The following is a 16,007-nucleotide window of genomic DNA, read 5'->3' as shown; positions in this document are numbered from 1 at the left end:
ACCTACAGTGTTCATATATAAGGTAGAGCAGTAAAATAAAATAACATAAAAGCATCTGAACCAACTTTCTCTTCCCTGAGATTCTGCAGCAATGTCTGGAGTGTTCAGAGAGGCACCAGCAGTTTGAATGTACATAGGCAATTCCTCACTTGGCAGCCCAGCTGCACAGAAACCCCTTTGGAGGAACAGGCTGGTGACAGGCTCAGGTGCATTTCTGTCTGCACACCAACATCTGTAGTCCTAACTTCAGAGAATAGTCTAGAAATTTAGAGAAGAAATTTACAGAGAGAGCATAGATTAAAGAAAAACAACCCAAATCGAATACAAATTTCTGAATAAGAACTTCAGTTCTCTCAGCAGGTCAGCTGCCTGGCTTCCTCCATGACTCTGAGAGCTCTGATGCACAGAATAAAGGGAGCATCTGCAATAAGCCAGGGCAGAGCTGCCCATCTACTCATGAGATGTGTGCCAGTGTGACTGTATCTCTGGTTCAAAAGGAGCAGCAGGGACTGGATAACACATCCCTCAAGCACAGTGAGCAGTTGGGAATGGTGCTGTTTACAAAGACACACACACATTTGGGAAACAACAAACAGTTTGAGTATTTTTCCCTGCGATAATTCCAATTAGCAGTGGACACCAACTCTAATAAATGTCTTCCTGTCTGAACTTTGCAGCAGACATTCAAGCAATGCAGAAATCCCCTGCCCAATGGCAGACAAACATGATGCTATTCTTCCTGACTGATTACTGAAAAAATAACAACAATTTGCCATTTGCAAAAAGTTCACGGAACTGTAGGGAAGTGCTCCCAGTCCACATGCAGTCCCCTCACACTGTGCCCCAGCAGGAAGGACAGGAGCAGGACCACTCCAAGCTGAACACTCAATTTTCTGGCTTTTGTGGGTTTAAGTCAGAGCTTTAATGTATTTGAAGACAATTTTTTTTTTTGTCTGTGAATATTTATAAGTGTGAAAAATCCAGGACAGCTGGTAATGCATTTTGAAGTGTGCTAACAACACTGTATCAAACAGCTTCCTATTGATCACATCATGCTTTCAGTGGCTAAGGATTTCAGACGTGGCGCTTATACATTTTGAATAAGAACTTCAAGTACCTTTTGCTTCAAGCGGTTTTTCACTTCTTTTATTCCCATTTTTGCATGATCTTTTGCCTGCATGAAAAATTAATTTACGTTAAAATTCCCTTCTATTTCCAGCAGTGACTAAATTTGTTTTCAGTTAATAAAAATGGCAATAAAAAGATGTAACAGGATACTGAAAACACATTAAAACAAACAGAAAGCTAAAAATAATCCAAATAAACAAAAACCACCACCCCACCTTTGTTGTAAAAATTTTGTTTTCCCTGTTCTGAAGCCACAGATATCTTTCATCATTTTGCATTGCACAGCCTCAGTGTTCCCCAGCAAGTATTTATCTTTGCTATAAACTTCTATTCTTCCACACTGGCAGTGAACCTGCAAGCTCTCCTCGCAGTGCTCTGGATGCAAGTTCCATTTAGTGGAGCCAATCTCATCCTACTCCTCTCTCTCAGGCTGGAGGAAGGCAGGAAAAAACCAAAGTTTGAATGGTTATCTCAAGCTTTTTGTAGCATTATTTCCCAGAATTGAGCATATAAGAAATCCTCACTTGTTTCTGTGCTGTTTGATCTGGCAGAGTGGAGCTGGCAGCCACACACGATAGCACAGCAACACACCAGCTGTTTGATAACAGCACTGAAAACACTTCCATTTAAAGAATAACTCAGTAAGTTGGGCTCTAAATAAGCAGGTATAAGAAATCTCCAGGGAAAATTAATTGACATTTAGAAAAGATGGAAACAATTTGGAAAATGAGAGGATTCCCTTCTTTCGATGAAGCTGCAAGCAGGGAAAGCTGAGGTAACAATGATTTCCAACAGAGCAATGATGACATGGTAGAGCTGCCTAGCAGAGCACACAGGCACTATTTCCCAGAAAGAGTTCTGTGTAATAAATGGAATTTATCATCTGTACTTTCAAAAGAAATCACAAGTTCCCATTGTCCTTTGCATTTCAATTGAGTTTATATTTCAAAATGACTTTTTCATTTAAATTTGAAATTTGAATGAATGTATATTTTGAGTAATTTTGTGAGTCCAATAAAAATGGATGTAAGTCTTGAGTCTCATTTGAAAGGTTAAAACAGAATTGTAATTAGACTCTTATCTCAGTAGTAAACCAGTACTCAATACTTACAAACTTATAGACAGTCTTCATGGCGGGGTTAGCCTTGGTCTTTACTGTGTTTAAAATGGCTCCACTTCCTTTCTGTAATTACAGTAACAAGGCAAGAAATGTTATCAAAGCTCTTTAAAGCAAACAGCAATCTAAAATCCACCATTCTTAACTTAAAATAACAGAGCATTAACTATCCTTATTAGCAGAGCTGAGTATGAAAAGGTCAGATTTAAAGAAAAAGACCCAAGGAAAACCACGCTGAATGTCGCTCTGGTATTGCCCACTTCTGGTTAAGGCAACAATTGTCCAAGGGACAATCCGGGTGCCTCCCAAGTGCCCTTGTCTCACAAACTGTGAGACACACACTGTATCTTCAGGGGTGTCCTGTACTAAAACCCTAACCAAGTTTAAGACACAAGTATCCTGAGCAAAACTCAATGTCTGAGCCCGAGACTCTGCCTCAGGACAGCTTGTACGTTCAGTCTGAAGAGGGGAGATCTGCTTTTACTTTGCTCTTTTTCTTTCCCTCATCCACAGTCCTGTTTATCACACACGGTGCCTTTTTAAAGTATGAGAAGTTGATTAAGGGATAAATTGAGGGAAAATGAAATCTAACTCCAGTCACAAACATTAATTCTAGAATAGCTGGATTTCATGTGATGAATATAATAAAAGTGATTAGTCAGTGATACATCAACTGCAATGATCTGTTCATCTGGTTGGTGTTTTACACCTCTGCCACACCCCATGGACTATTGCTGTACAGCACCTTATTGAGAAACACAGGACAAGGGCAAAATCCAAGGAATTAAACCCTGGCTAATGTTGTACTTCCTCCTTTCAATGCAAAATTACATTTCCAGACATGAAATTTGATTATATGCAATCAGATGTAAACAGCTTGAAGATTTACTGTCTCTGTCACTACATGAAAGTCTTCAATGAGCCAAGGGCAGTTCAGGGTGTCTGGCAGGATCTTGTGTGCTTACCCTCACTGTGGACAGCCACTGGTGGTACAGTTTGTCACTGCCTACAGAGAACCAAACACAAACAAAGAAATTGTAATCCTCTGCTGAATAGAAAACAAGCTCAGAATGTGAAGTGTTGACATTTAGTGGTTCTGGAGCATGGGCAGAGCAGATCAGCCAGCCTTTTCTTTCAGGAGAAAACATAACATTGATGAGAGATTTACACTTTCCTGTTTTCTCCATGTTGTCTCAGACATCTGAGAACACAGATGTTTTTAAGTTCATTTAAAAGAAATCTGAGGTGGTTCTGGGTAAAGCCAAGATTTTTTCCTCCAATGCAAGAACTCTTTTAGTTGTACTTTAATAAAGTGGTAATGCTGAGGATTTTTATGACTGAACAAGAATTACTCAGACTACAATACATTATTATTCAAAGCTCTTGACAAAGGAAAGAACGAAAACTTAAGACATTTCAGGCTGCTAGGATCACTAAGCCTCCGTTATTTACCTAGCAGCAATGACCAATTACATCATGATAACCCACAAATGGTAAGCCAACAAAAGTGTCTGAAATTACCTTAAAATATTTCCTACCTGCATATTCTCCCATATTTATCTCCTCTTCAAACACGTCACTGAAGCCCTCCCCAGAGTTCAGCAGATCCAGACGCCCATCAATGAACTGCATCAGCATTAAAAGACAGAAACACATCAGCCATCCCATTCTTTATCTTTTCAGAAAGACTTTATCCTTCACTAGCTGCAACAACCTCCAAGTTTGCATTGGGTAGGCATGCAAAATAGAATGAAAATACCACCCTAACTGGTAGAATGTTGATCACTGCCCAAAGGTGTGTGGCTTAGCTAAACATCAGCATTCATGTTTGGCTACACATACATGTTTTCAGCTGCCCTAAAGCACTAGTTCTATGCTCAGTAATAATATGCTTCCTGGACAAAGTTTACAGCAGATATCTTGGGTCTAGGTATGCTCAGATAAGAAAAACCCTTGAGCTCAGAGACCATTAGTGGGAAAACCCATCCACCTCTCAATATAGAGAAAGCCTCAGCCCCTGAGTCTGAGAGAAGGCAGCAAGCGGGAATTGAGGTGCTGCACTACAGGATCAAGGGATATAGGAGGAGTCTCCCAGACCTCATCTGAATTATTACAGAATCTGCTTCCCCATGGATCACTGGAGGCAGTACCTGCTTGAAGAGCTGGAGCTGGATGGCATTCTGCAGGAACTGCCTCATCACAGACGAACGGTGGGACACGAATGCTTCCTCACAGAAAGTGATGGGTTCACCCTGCAGAGTTCAGAGCATTAAACACTCAAACAGCCTTGACTGAGCCTCTTTGAATCCACTGCCTGCACCTGACCTTCTTCCCTTCCAAAGTAAACAGGTAAGGAACATAGGCCTTACCTAGCACTGAGTAAACTACTTTATTTGTAGGTCCCAACACAGGATGGAAAAACATGCTGGAAAACTGCAGATCAAAATAAACCAGAGTGGCTGTGCCCTGCTGCACCTCCAGCAGCTCCTCCTGTGCCTCCAGCAACACACACCCTGCAGCTGGGGCACCAGCAGTGGTAGCACACTTCCTTCCCAAAGTACTAATGATTGAGTTTGTTCATTAGCTTGATTAGACCTTTTGACTTCTTGAGAGACAATTCAGGCTCAACGGCTGCTGGATAACAGAAAAAACTTTAATCATCGAGGTCAAGCGTGAGCTTTGCAGCTCAGAATGCATTAGTGCCTTCCACCCTCGCTGACCTTCCTGAGGTGCACACACTGTTCCACCCCCAGCCACAGCTTCAGGACAAAAAGACAAGCTGGACAATAAGACCATTTTCCTGACAGATTTGGTTAACTGTAAATTATAAAGCTAATCAGCTCAGCCTTTACTTACAAACAACATTATACACGAGGGGACACCTGCAGAACTGCAGATATGGTGTGAAATGAATGGTCTTGTTTGCATGTGAAATAATTAAAATAGCTAGTCCTGAAAAACTCATCAACTCCTAAACTTGCTGGTTCCAACAATTAGAATTTAGGCCTTGATTCATCAATACCTTAAATATCCATTAATCCCCTTTCCAACTGTAAATGCCAAACAGAGGCTAAAATACTGCACTGCAAAGGCTCTAATGTATTCACAATACAACTCGATGAGGAATCTGACTTGATCTCTAATGTTACAGATAATTCACATCTATTTCAAGATTGAATCACAGAATTATTTCTATTACAAAAACGTACACATTTAATCTGCAATCTTAACACAAGAGAAAAAATCTTAAAGATACAAGAGTAAGATTTAAGATTCCCAGATGCAATGAAAAAAGAGGTGCCTTTTCTTTATGTCTTTTCAAATCTCCCTTTATATGACTATTTTATATTCATCTGGCATAATGAAGTTCATCAGGGCAGTGCTGCATCTCGTGACCCCTGAAAAAGCTGAAAAGTTTCAGCCCATATCTGATCTGCTGCCAGACCTATTTTTAAAGTGGAATTTTCTGTCACATTCTAAAACAATGCTTAAAACTACTTAAGGCAGCAACTGGAAAACAAAAGAAGTCTAGGACTTGTTTCAGACTGTTCTAGAGTTTCAGGAAACCTGCTGTTTTATTTTAAGAAGCCATAATACAAATTAAAATATAAAGCCCAATTTTGTTTAGTTACACTGTAAAAATTTTCACTGTGATCCCTCATATTTTAAGGAAATCACTTTTCCTCAGCTCACTGGATATGGCAGGAACCATAGAGTGAGTATAAAGGACTAAAATATGTGGGACAGAAGACAGCACAGATGAGAGGACACAGAGGACAGGACAGAGGCAAATACAAAGGATGCTTCTGGAAAGACAGAGGAGCTCAGAGAAGCCATGAAAATCCAACTACTCCCACTCCTGCAGGAGTGTGCACCTGGGTAACAGTGCTTTGAAGGCAGCACATGAGTGCTGGACAGAACAGCAAGGTAACAAAGACAGAGATCAAAGGCAGGAGTCAAATTAGATCAACAGTAAGAATCCCTCACACAAACAAAGATTTCACAAAACTTCATTCTAAGAGGGGGAAAAAAACCCAACTAGAAGATCACCAATCCCAAGAAGCCAAAGCTGAAGACAGTTTAGACAGCTCTCAGAGTTGTGGCAGAGAAGGCAGGAGAGCTGTGTGTGTGAGCATGGGTAGCATGGTGCAGTGATGAACCCTGTGCCATGTGTGCCTCAGGAGTGTGTGGCTGCTCTGGCACAGCCTCACCACCACACAGCAGCCCCAGAGAGAGCAGCTCTGCACAGCAGCACACAGTGAAACACAGGGCTGAAGGCACACTATGAGATGTCCATGTGACAGCGGGCCAGCTTTGAGTCCAGTGCCACTGCAGCACCCCCAGGACACAGCAAAACAAGGGCATGCAGGCCAGTCATGTATCACCCTTTATTATCTATCACCAGATGCTGCAAATAACCACATCCTGTACTGATGGTTATGCTGCAAATGGCAAAGTAAAGCCAGCAGGGATATGCTAGGACTCATCAGCCTTAATTCCACCCAGAATGATAAAGCCAGACAGGAGAATGATCTGTGCCTATGTCAGGTACAGCAGCAACCCAAAGGCAAGGCACTGCTCTGCAGACCTTTCCAGAACTGCAATGTCTGCAATGTCAGGGAAAGATTAGCTCATCACAGGTGAAGAAGGATCATCAGCCAGCCAGCAGGATTCCATAAAGAAAACCTGAAATTGGTGACAGACACCTGATAGGACATTGGCTCATTCAGCTCACAACTGCACTGACAAATAACTTCCCATAACCAGTCCATACGCTCAGCACAAGAGAGCTCTTTGCATCCACCTCGGTCATAATGGGATCCAGAAAGCAGAGATCAAACTCCCGGCATTAAGTGAACGATGCCAGAGCTTTATTAGGATCTCAAGATGCAGCTCAGGAACAAAGAAATCACGTGTTCAGAGATTTGACCACACGCCTTCTAGAGAAAAATACACTCAGGCTCTGCTCAAAAAGACACTAGCAGTTGTGATAAATTATTATTGCCAAGTGCAATCTTAAAAGCATTTTAAAGCCATGTATTACAAATGCAGACTGCACAGCCCAAACATGCAGTGTCTCATGTAAGGGCTCAGCTCTATCACCAGCCCAATTTCAGACATTTTTTCCAGTTCCTCACTACAGGACACAGCCTCTGGTAGAAACACAGCAAGAGGGCACAAAACCAACTTCAAATAAAAGATGAATCTGTCAAAAAAGGTGTAACCAGAGAAAACTTCTGTGACAGAGCAATGGTTTTGCTTCTTCTTTCAAACTCTGTTAGTTCATCAGGATACCTGACATTTTCATGTTAGACCAAGTAAAATGACACACTAATACCCACAACTAATGGAAGTACTTCACTGTAATGGAGCCAGGCAGCTTTCCAAGTGTTTATATGGCTAATTCCAGCCACTGCCTGCCCTGATTTCATCACCTACAGCAGCCAGACACTTCCTATCCCTAAGCAACTGCTACAGCTTCCTAGCTGGAACTCAAGCAACGAGCCTGGCACATGAAGTGCAAAGAAGCCAGCAAGAAAGCATTTAGGGCTGGGAGGAAAAAGAAAGGAAAAAAAAGATCTCCATTTCACAGATCAAGAATTGAGGCATGAAAATAATAAGTAACTTGTACACGGTCACAAAAGTCTCTGGCAGAGCCAGGGAAAAGAACCGAAATTTCTTTAATCCCTGCTCAGTCCCTTAAATACAAGGCTATTCTTCCTCTTCCTACTTGATATTGTGTCAATGCAGGAGTGTAGGTGTTGAAAGACTAACAAAAGGAAAGTAATAGTATGGTATTATGAGCTGAGAAACCTAATCTTTATCAGATACAGCAAATCTCTATGATGCTGCCTGCACTGGGAACTCTCTCTTTGTCCTGAATATGCTTTAAATTACTGGTATAATGTGTACTGGATATTGTTCCACTCTTATATTTATTCCACAAAAACCCCTGTGGCCCGCATGCGATTTTATCATTAGCTGGCAAGGTAATTTCAGGGCCTGGTTCTGCAATCATTCCATGAGCAATGCTCCCATTGAAGCTGGGACGTTCGGCATGCAAAGCAGCTGCCAATTCAGGGTCCCTGCAATGAAAAGGCCCTTTTCTATTTTAACTATTGTGGAATATTAGTGACAATACAGAAGAGGAGAAAAATTGCAGTGCAATTCTTTATATAAGTTATTTTATGCTATGACAAAATATAAAAGTGTGCTTGGAAAAACAATCCACACAAAGTATTGCCTATCAGATAAACCACAAGCTATTTTTACTTCATTTATTAAAACTCAATAGAATACAAAGTATTTCGTTAAAATAGGAAAAAAAATCTCTGTAGAAGTAACAAATTATTGGCTGAGATTTACAAATTATCAACATGCCTCAAGATCACAAATGTTAGTATTCTGCTTCCTTTTGATTTCTTAGACACATGTAAAAAGTCCAAAATCCTCCATATCAATGAAGTTTCCAGATAAATATCTTGAAAATATGTTTTTGTGCATAATGTAAATGACTCCTTTTTCTCAAGATCCCCAAAACCATATTCAATAAACAGCTATTTTGAAGAGCAAGGTATTTTCCTATAAGATTTAGACACTGTTATAGATGCAGAAGGAGAACAAACTGTTTTTAACTTCACTAAAGTAATGTGAGAGAAGCCTTAGTCATAAAGAGAGGTCATAAAATATCACTCTCTTAGCTAAGTAACAACCCCCCTGCCTCTATAAATAAAATGGGTATAATGGAATGAAACTTTAATTTTGCACTGAGTTAGACACACACAACCTCTGGTAGATCCACTGATGTACATGATGTAAGAACACGGCCTGTAGTGCCCCCTTCTTCACAGAGTAACTGGCAAAGGAACAGCAGAACTCACTGAGGGTGCATCTGCCCTCGTGTTATGCCACTCCATAACTTGGTGAGGAAGCCTCAGCTACTGCCATGGAAAAACACAGCCAGCAAAGACTCACCTCAGAGCACATCCTGTCCCCTGAGAGAGGCTCCCAGGGGCCCTGGATTAGGAGCACTGGGAAAAGTTTCCATTCCCTCCTGTCTGAGTCACGTACAGGTCTCTGGGGAAACTAAAGTGGTCAGTGATGAATACACACACACACATATACGTGCTCACTGTTATTTATCACAGAGGTGAGACTTTAACCCAGAAACTTTGGTCACTGCACTCTTAGAGATGCCACAGCATCCACTCTTAGAGATGCCACTGCATCCACTCTTGGGGACAGCTGGAACCTGCCACTCCAAAGCCACTTGCACTTGTACTGCTTGTCCCAGAGCATCAGTCTGCTCTGTCTGCCAAGGCACTCAAGGGAGAGAGCTGGGCCATCAGGACACAACTGCCCAAGATGCATTTCCTCAGGGATGGAGGAGAGCAAAGGAAACCATTTCCCTTTTAAAACAATTGAGAACTTTTCACTCTCTTTTTACCATTTTCTCACCCATTGTCAGAAAGAGGCACAGATTTTGCCTCATGAGAAGGGAAGACACAGAAAAGACCACATCAGTATAATCATCAAAGCTGCTGCTCTTCTATCACTTTCACCAGAGCTCCTCAATCACTAAAAGACCCATCTCACAATAGGCTGAGGATCCAGACATATTAGAAAGTATAATTTTTATAGGTTAGGTTTGATTTCATTTTCCCAGGCTCTCCTGGACAACAGCTCACAGCTTGCAGTTCTTATTTAAATCCTTTAAAAAGTAGAACCAAGAATAAAAAAAGGAAACCTTGCCTCTGAGAGCCTGGGAATGCTGGGTTAGTTAGTGCCAGATCTGTGAACTGCCTCAGCCCCCCAGTTCCACCTTGGTACACTCATGAACAGGAAGTCGCATACAGTGTGAGGACAAAAAAGGAGGCAGACTTCTCCTTTCTCTGCTCTCCCCACATGTTTTGCTCTGTCCAGGAATTGGCACACATTCCTGCAACCCAGGGCTCACATACCGCGGTGTGCAGCAAGTGCAATCGTGTCCGGTTTGGCCACGCGGCTCTTCCCAACTCCCATTCCTACCGCAACACATTTCTGCCATGGAAGCCATGCAAAATTCCCAACTCCTCTGTGGAGGGGGAAACGCCATCTAATTAGAGCCCATGTGCAGGGAAGCATCTGGCTGGGAGCAGCGGTTTGGCGGCTCCCGGAGTTGTCGTGGAGAGCAGGCGGGAGCGCCTGGAGCTGGCTGGCCGGGGCACGGGGGCCAGCTGCGTGCTCTGACAGGGAGCAGATGGGCAGGGACTGCCGGGGCCTGTTCCCCTCCGGACCCACGCGCCCTCAGAGATCAGCTGGAGCTTGTACAAGTCCTTCTCATCTGCCCTGGAACCTCCACCTTCCACCAAGGAAACGGAACTGAATGTGCCAACGGCTTCCACCACAAGAGTCCATGCGCAGTGCATCCATCCCATTGATGTAATGATGATGCAAAGCAGCAACAACTGACAAAACATGAGGCAAATATTTTAAAAAGCACTCATTTTGATGTTTTATTTTGGCATTCAGTTCAAACTGCATTCTTGGAAAAATGCACAGGAATTTCTGTGATTCACACAGTGCATGATTCCATCTTGGCTGGCGAAGTTTGATGCTGTTTTAATTATTAATAAAGTAAAACAAACATTCCCCTACACATGCAAAAGAATTGTTAATAATAATAAAAGAATTGTTAATAATGATGTGTCTTATTGCAGTGACCTCACAGCTCCGAGACCCTATTTTCAGTTACACAATTACACGGTTTTTGTTCCAAATTCCTTTTTTATCTCAAAGGCTTCTGTTCACATTAGCTCAGCAGCCTGCTAAGAGCATCTTCAAGGGAAACAGGGTTGACTAAAATGCACAAAATCTCATCACTTTGGCTGGAAAGTCTGTTCATTCACACAGGTGCTGCCCATGCCTTGCAGGAGGCACATCATCTTCTACTCATTTTAGAAGATGAATTTTCCAGGAAAACATTTTTTTCTTGCCTCAAACTCCCTCAGAAAGATGCCCAGCTTTGAGTGCAGCTGCCTGCAGCCTCAGAGAATCCTGCAGCCCAACATTCATCTTCCACAAGGTGGAGTGCTCCACGGAACCGAGCCGATGGCAATTGTTGCCAACACCACAGAGAACCTTCACCACGGCTGCTGGGAATGCTCAGAGCAGGCACTGCCTCAGGAACTTCAGGAATGCTGGCTACTGAGGAAAGAGTTCCTAAGCAACCAACCAACTCTGACTGTGGCCATGGGGACAACGCTGGGACCCAAACGTGCACGCAAAATGTTACAGAGCTGCCTCAGCAGCACAGCTAATGACCAATAATGTACAATGTTCTCAGTTTCCCAAAGTCAACACTAGATATTGACCAGGAATTGCTACGGCTCAGAATCACCCTGAACACTTCATTAGCACAGTTACTGCCTGCTCCATTGATCACTACAAGTGTATTTTTCCATGTTTCCATTTTAGCAGTACTAAATTACATTGCTTCAGACACTAAAGTTGCTCATTTAAAGAATGGAACGTGCCTAACAGTGCTCTTAGTCCTGCTATTCTACATTTGATATGCAACAGCAATTTCAGCCCATTTTTCAGGATTATACAAAATACTCAGAAACTTTTTAAAACATTTTCATCACATACAAACTGCCTCCCCTCCCAGATCACATCCAATTTGATTAAGCATTAAATTTGCAACTGCCTATCTTTCCAGCCTCTATAAATGCTGGCAAAGGTTCAAACCAGTTCTGCTGGTGCTAAAGGGTTAATGCTTGGTGCTGTGGTCACTGCAAATAAGCAGTTTCGGGTAAGCAATATTGCTGTCAGACACACAAGCTTTGCAGGTGTGGGCAATAATTAAAGGTTTCAGCACATCTACCTGGGTGAAGTATTTTTACCTCCTATTCTGAGGAGGAAGCCCTCTCTGTGGAGAGCAGAAGAGCTCATTAATGAGGCTAATTAGGTGTAAAGGGGGTAGAGTCTGGCATCAGCTGTAGCTTATAGAAGCTAATCATTAAGCTCTGTAATCTCTACCCCAGAACAGCAGATGATCATGTTCCTAGGTGACTGATGTTGCTAAGAAAATTTCCAGCACCTGAGTACCTGACCAAATACTTTTTGGTGAGACAAAAAATTCCCTTAACCCTCTATGTGCCAGACAGCACAGTTGATATAATTTCTTCACTACTCAATTTTCTAACAATAAATATCCAATGAGATTCAAATTTGGCATGAGGCCTTTAATGTGATTTATTTCAGAATTAAAAACAAAAACAAAAACAAAAACAAAACAAAACAAAAAAAAAAACAAAACAAAAAAAAAAAAAAAAAAAAAAAAAAATCAATGCCACAGACAGCTCCTTGAAAGGAAGGGCACAAAAAAAGGGCTGATAGAGCAACACGTAAGAATAACACAGATAGAAGCAGAAACGCTTGAAGAAGAATGACCACGTACATCTCCTGAAGGTTTGTGAGTTCTCTGTGTAATTTCTTTGCATAGAGTACTGAGGGTAGTTACAATACCACAGGGATGAAGGCCTTGTTAATAAATATGTAAAATATGGATTTCATTGTACTCACCTAATTTGAAATGAGAAAAAGGACATAATTTCCATGGAGAGAGAATACATGGAAGCAGAGCTCAATCTGGAACTTGTTTCATTGTAAAATGAATTGCAAAAATAGCAAACCATTGCAGCACCTCAACACTAATTCTTGAGTTCATCAGGCAGAACAGGCCCTTTACTGGCAACTGTACCGTACTTCACTGTACCTTTTTTTCTCCAACTAAGCAGCAGAATTGAATTGAAAATTTTTAAGATTGAATTCCATTTCAACAAGAAATAGAATATTTGTTATCTCCATGTTACCTGTGGACTTGGACATGCACTGACTAAATAACATAAGTTGCTCAAAAGTCCCACTGGCTCTTGTTTCCATCAGGATACAGATAAGCCACACTGGTAATCTGAGAGTTCTCTGAGCATCAACAGAAAAAATATCTCCAACAATAACTAGCACCTTGTCTTACAAAACAGGTGTCAGATGAATGAATTGGATGATAAAACTGCTTTTTAGCCATCCATCCATTATATTTAATAATTCTGCAGATACACTGTAAAGACCAAACCCCATTAGGCAACAGAGGTTTTTACAAATGCCCTGAGCTAAGTCCTTGCCCAGCAGTGAGCACTCTGTGCTTCAGCATCCCCTGCTCTAGAACAACACACAAGGAGTCTTTGGACAGGTCCAGAAGAGCTCAGTGAAGCGTGTGCTTGCATATCAAACAAATCTGAACCAAGGCTTCTCCTGAGTATCTCTCAAAATTCCCCTAAACCAACACAAGCTTCCTCAGTATCACTTGTTCAAGTGCTTGGCAGGATTATTGCCTATCCTACATAGAACACTCGTTTCTTTTGAACCTTTGCTGCTGCAAACCCCACTTGACTGCCTGTGGTTTATTAGTCTGGAAGAAACAACGAGGAGTCACTCCTGATCTTCCTCCTTCAAACTGTCAGCGAGAGCTTTCCCAGTGCATAATGCTACAAAACTGACAGACATTCACAGTATCCCTGGTATTAAAACAAGCTGACTGGACATGCTATGGGGAAAACGTGCAGTGGTGTCTGTAAGCAGGAGGGAAGTGTGGCCAGCAGACGGGTAAGTATGTACAAGTGTCTGAATTAACCAGAGGAAAGGGCAAACCAGAACTACATTGCATTTTCATCAGCAGGAACAACCTTTGTTTCCCTGAAGTCTAGCTCCCCACCACGATCAGATACGTGACAAAAGCTGGTCTGCAGAGACAGCAAACTGTCCAAAGGAGTGATTCCAAGATGTGGCACTATTTCTGTGCCACTTTCCTGTTCCTGAGACATGCTCCATTGTTCCTTAGCCATGCACACCCTTCATTTCAGTAATTAGCTGTCAGCACGGCCCGACAGCAACTTGGTATTGTCTGCTCAAATTGTATTAATGAAATGCAATCTACTAAATGTCCTGGATGCACATCTGTAATTGTGTTACATGGAGAGGCTGGGGACGGGGGCAAACTGCAGCTTCTAAACAGGGCACTGTGATCAAGCACATTAATCTGTTATTTCTTAGGGATTTGACAACCAATTAATACTACAGGGCTTCCTATACACCAATAAGAGCCAGTGATCCAACATCCAACAGTATAAGCTGTGCCTACCATTTGTGAACACAACATCCTTAAAGGCAGAGACACAAGAACTACAGGTTGCAGCATTGCAAAAGCCCTTTTTGTATTTAAAGATTCAGCATCTGCATGTTGAAACCTAAATGTAGAACACTGAGTGTATACACCATACTAAGGAAAATCAAATAAACCCCAAGATCCTTATCAAACATATAAGTTTTTTATGTTCTTGAAGAATACAAAATTCAATTCCTTGTCAGTCAAGACACGGCACCATGTTCTGTTTCATGTTCTCCATGACCAAAGACTTTTCCAAAGAGCAGGGTTTGGACAAGATAAAAAAGAAGAAACAAGAAAAACACATAATAAAGATATCCTGTGGGTATAATAATCTTTGGAAAACTTTCATGTCAGTTCTGACTGCAAAATTGCTATTAACATTTAATTAAAATTGAGCACAATAAGCTATGACAAGATAATGGCTGGGAAACGTGGCTTTAGGGCAGAGTAAGGATATCTGGAACTCCGGCTGCATGTGATGCTTTATTTTTGGTTACATTTGGCAACTACTGAGATTTCTGAAACACAACTTAATTATAATGATCTACAGAAATTCACAGAAGAGAAAAGAACAGCACTGCACTGCAGTTACCTCAGGATCTGTAACATATGTCAAATAAACCAGAGATTTTTAGGACCCCAGTACCACCTAACCCTTCATTTCATTCATGTTCACACTCACACCAAAGAACACTTTTTCAACAAAAAAGCCCCTGCAAGCCCCTCCTAAACAATTTAATATTTTGTTACTTATCCATAAATAAAACTATTAATTTCCTCTCAGAGGCAGGAATTCTTTGAGTATCATTTACCTCCATAGTTGAAGGCAACAATCACACAGACCTGAAGCAGGAATAGTCAAGAGCTTTGGGAATGACTCTGACACAAGGAAATCAATTGTCCTTTACTGGAGACAGATTCACTGCTCACCCTGAAAACTCACTGTAAAAGAGCTGGACTGCAATTCATTGAACATGCAAAGGAGTGACATTTGGAAGAGAACACACACTCCAACGTCAGCTTAAAATCCCCACATCAGGGGACACATATGGGTGTTCTTAAATCAAGCAGTCCTCCCTATGCAGTGGAGGCCACTGCTCCAGAACAAAATGTATTTAGAGTTTGATAGGTACATTTGGGGGAAATATTGACATTCTTGTTACAACTAAAAGTGTTCCTTTAGGCATGGACTCCCTTGGTTAGCCTCAGTTTCAGTAACAAATAATTTATAAGCCCCCTCCCTTTGTGTAAATGCTGCTTAGGTGCTGTTAATTCCAGGTACCTCCTCTGGTTTTACTGCCACACACACAGCAACCATTCAACACTTCTCCAGTTTTAGGCAAGAAATTCAGGTAATCAACAGCATTCCCATCCTTGACTGCTTTCAATGAAAAGGCATCTTTACATAGAAGTGGTCCTCATTTTTCATATATTCTTGAGAATATGTTGACAATATATAATAAATTATTGGTTGCCAAATGGAGGATGACCATACAAGTACAGGCAGATCCTAAGGAAAGGCAAACTAATCACACATATAATCCTCACAAACTG

General features: G+C 41.6%; 1 protein-coding gene across 3 annotated transcripts in view; it reads right to left on the bottom strand.

Moving 5' to 3' along the window:
- The window catches only part of DENND1A (DENN domain containing 1A), a 150,091-nt gene that overhangs the window by 30,438 nt on the left and 103,646 nt on the right, over nucleotides 1-16,007 (bottom strand). For all 3 annotated transcript variants that reach the window (XM_083875634.1, XM_083875632.1, XM_083875633.1), the window contains exons 14-18: nucleotides 4,396-4,497; nucleotides 3,784-3,871; nucleotides 3,211-3,251; nucleotides 2,240-2,311; nucleotides 1,118-1,174 (exon numbers count right to left, since the gene is read on the bottom strand). In XM_083875634.1, the coding sequence (XP_083731760.1) occupies nucleotides 1,118-1,174; nucleotides 2,240-2,311; nucleotides 3,211-3,251; nucleotides 3,784-3,871; nucleotides 4,396-4,497 (360 nt within the window). The remainder of the gene's footprint in view (nucleotides 1-1,117; nucleotides 1,175-2,239; nucleotides 2,312-3,210; nucleotides 3,252-3,783; nucleotides 3,872-4,395; nucleotides 4,498-16,007) is intronic.

The sequence above is a fragment of the Zosterops lateralis genome, assembly GCF_965231275.1.
Source record: "Zosterops lateralis genome assembly, chromosome: 20".
NCBI classification, from domain to species: Eukaryota; Metazoa; Chordata; class Aves; order Passeriformes; family Zosteropidae; genus Zosterops; species Zosterops lateralis.
The sequence above is the reverse complement of the archived record's forward strand: the minus strand, read 5'-3'. Positions and strand labels throughout refer to the sequence as shown.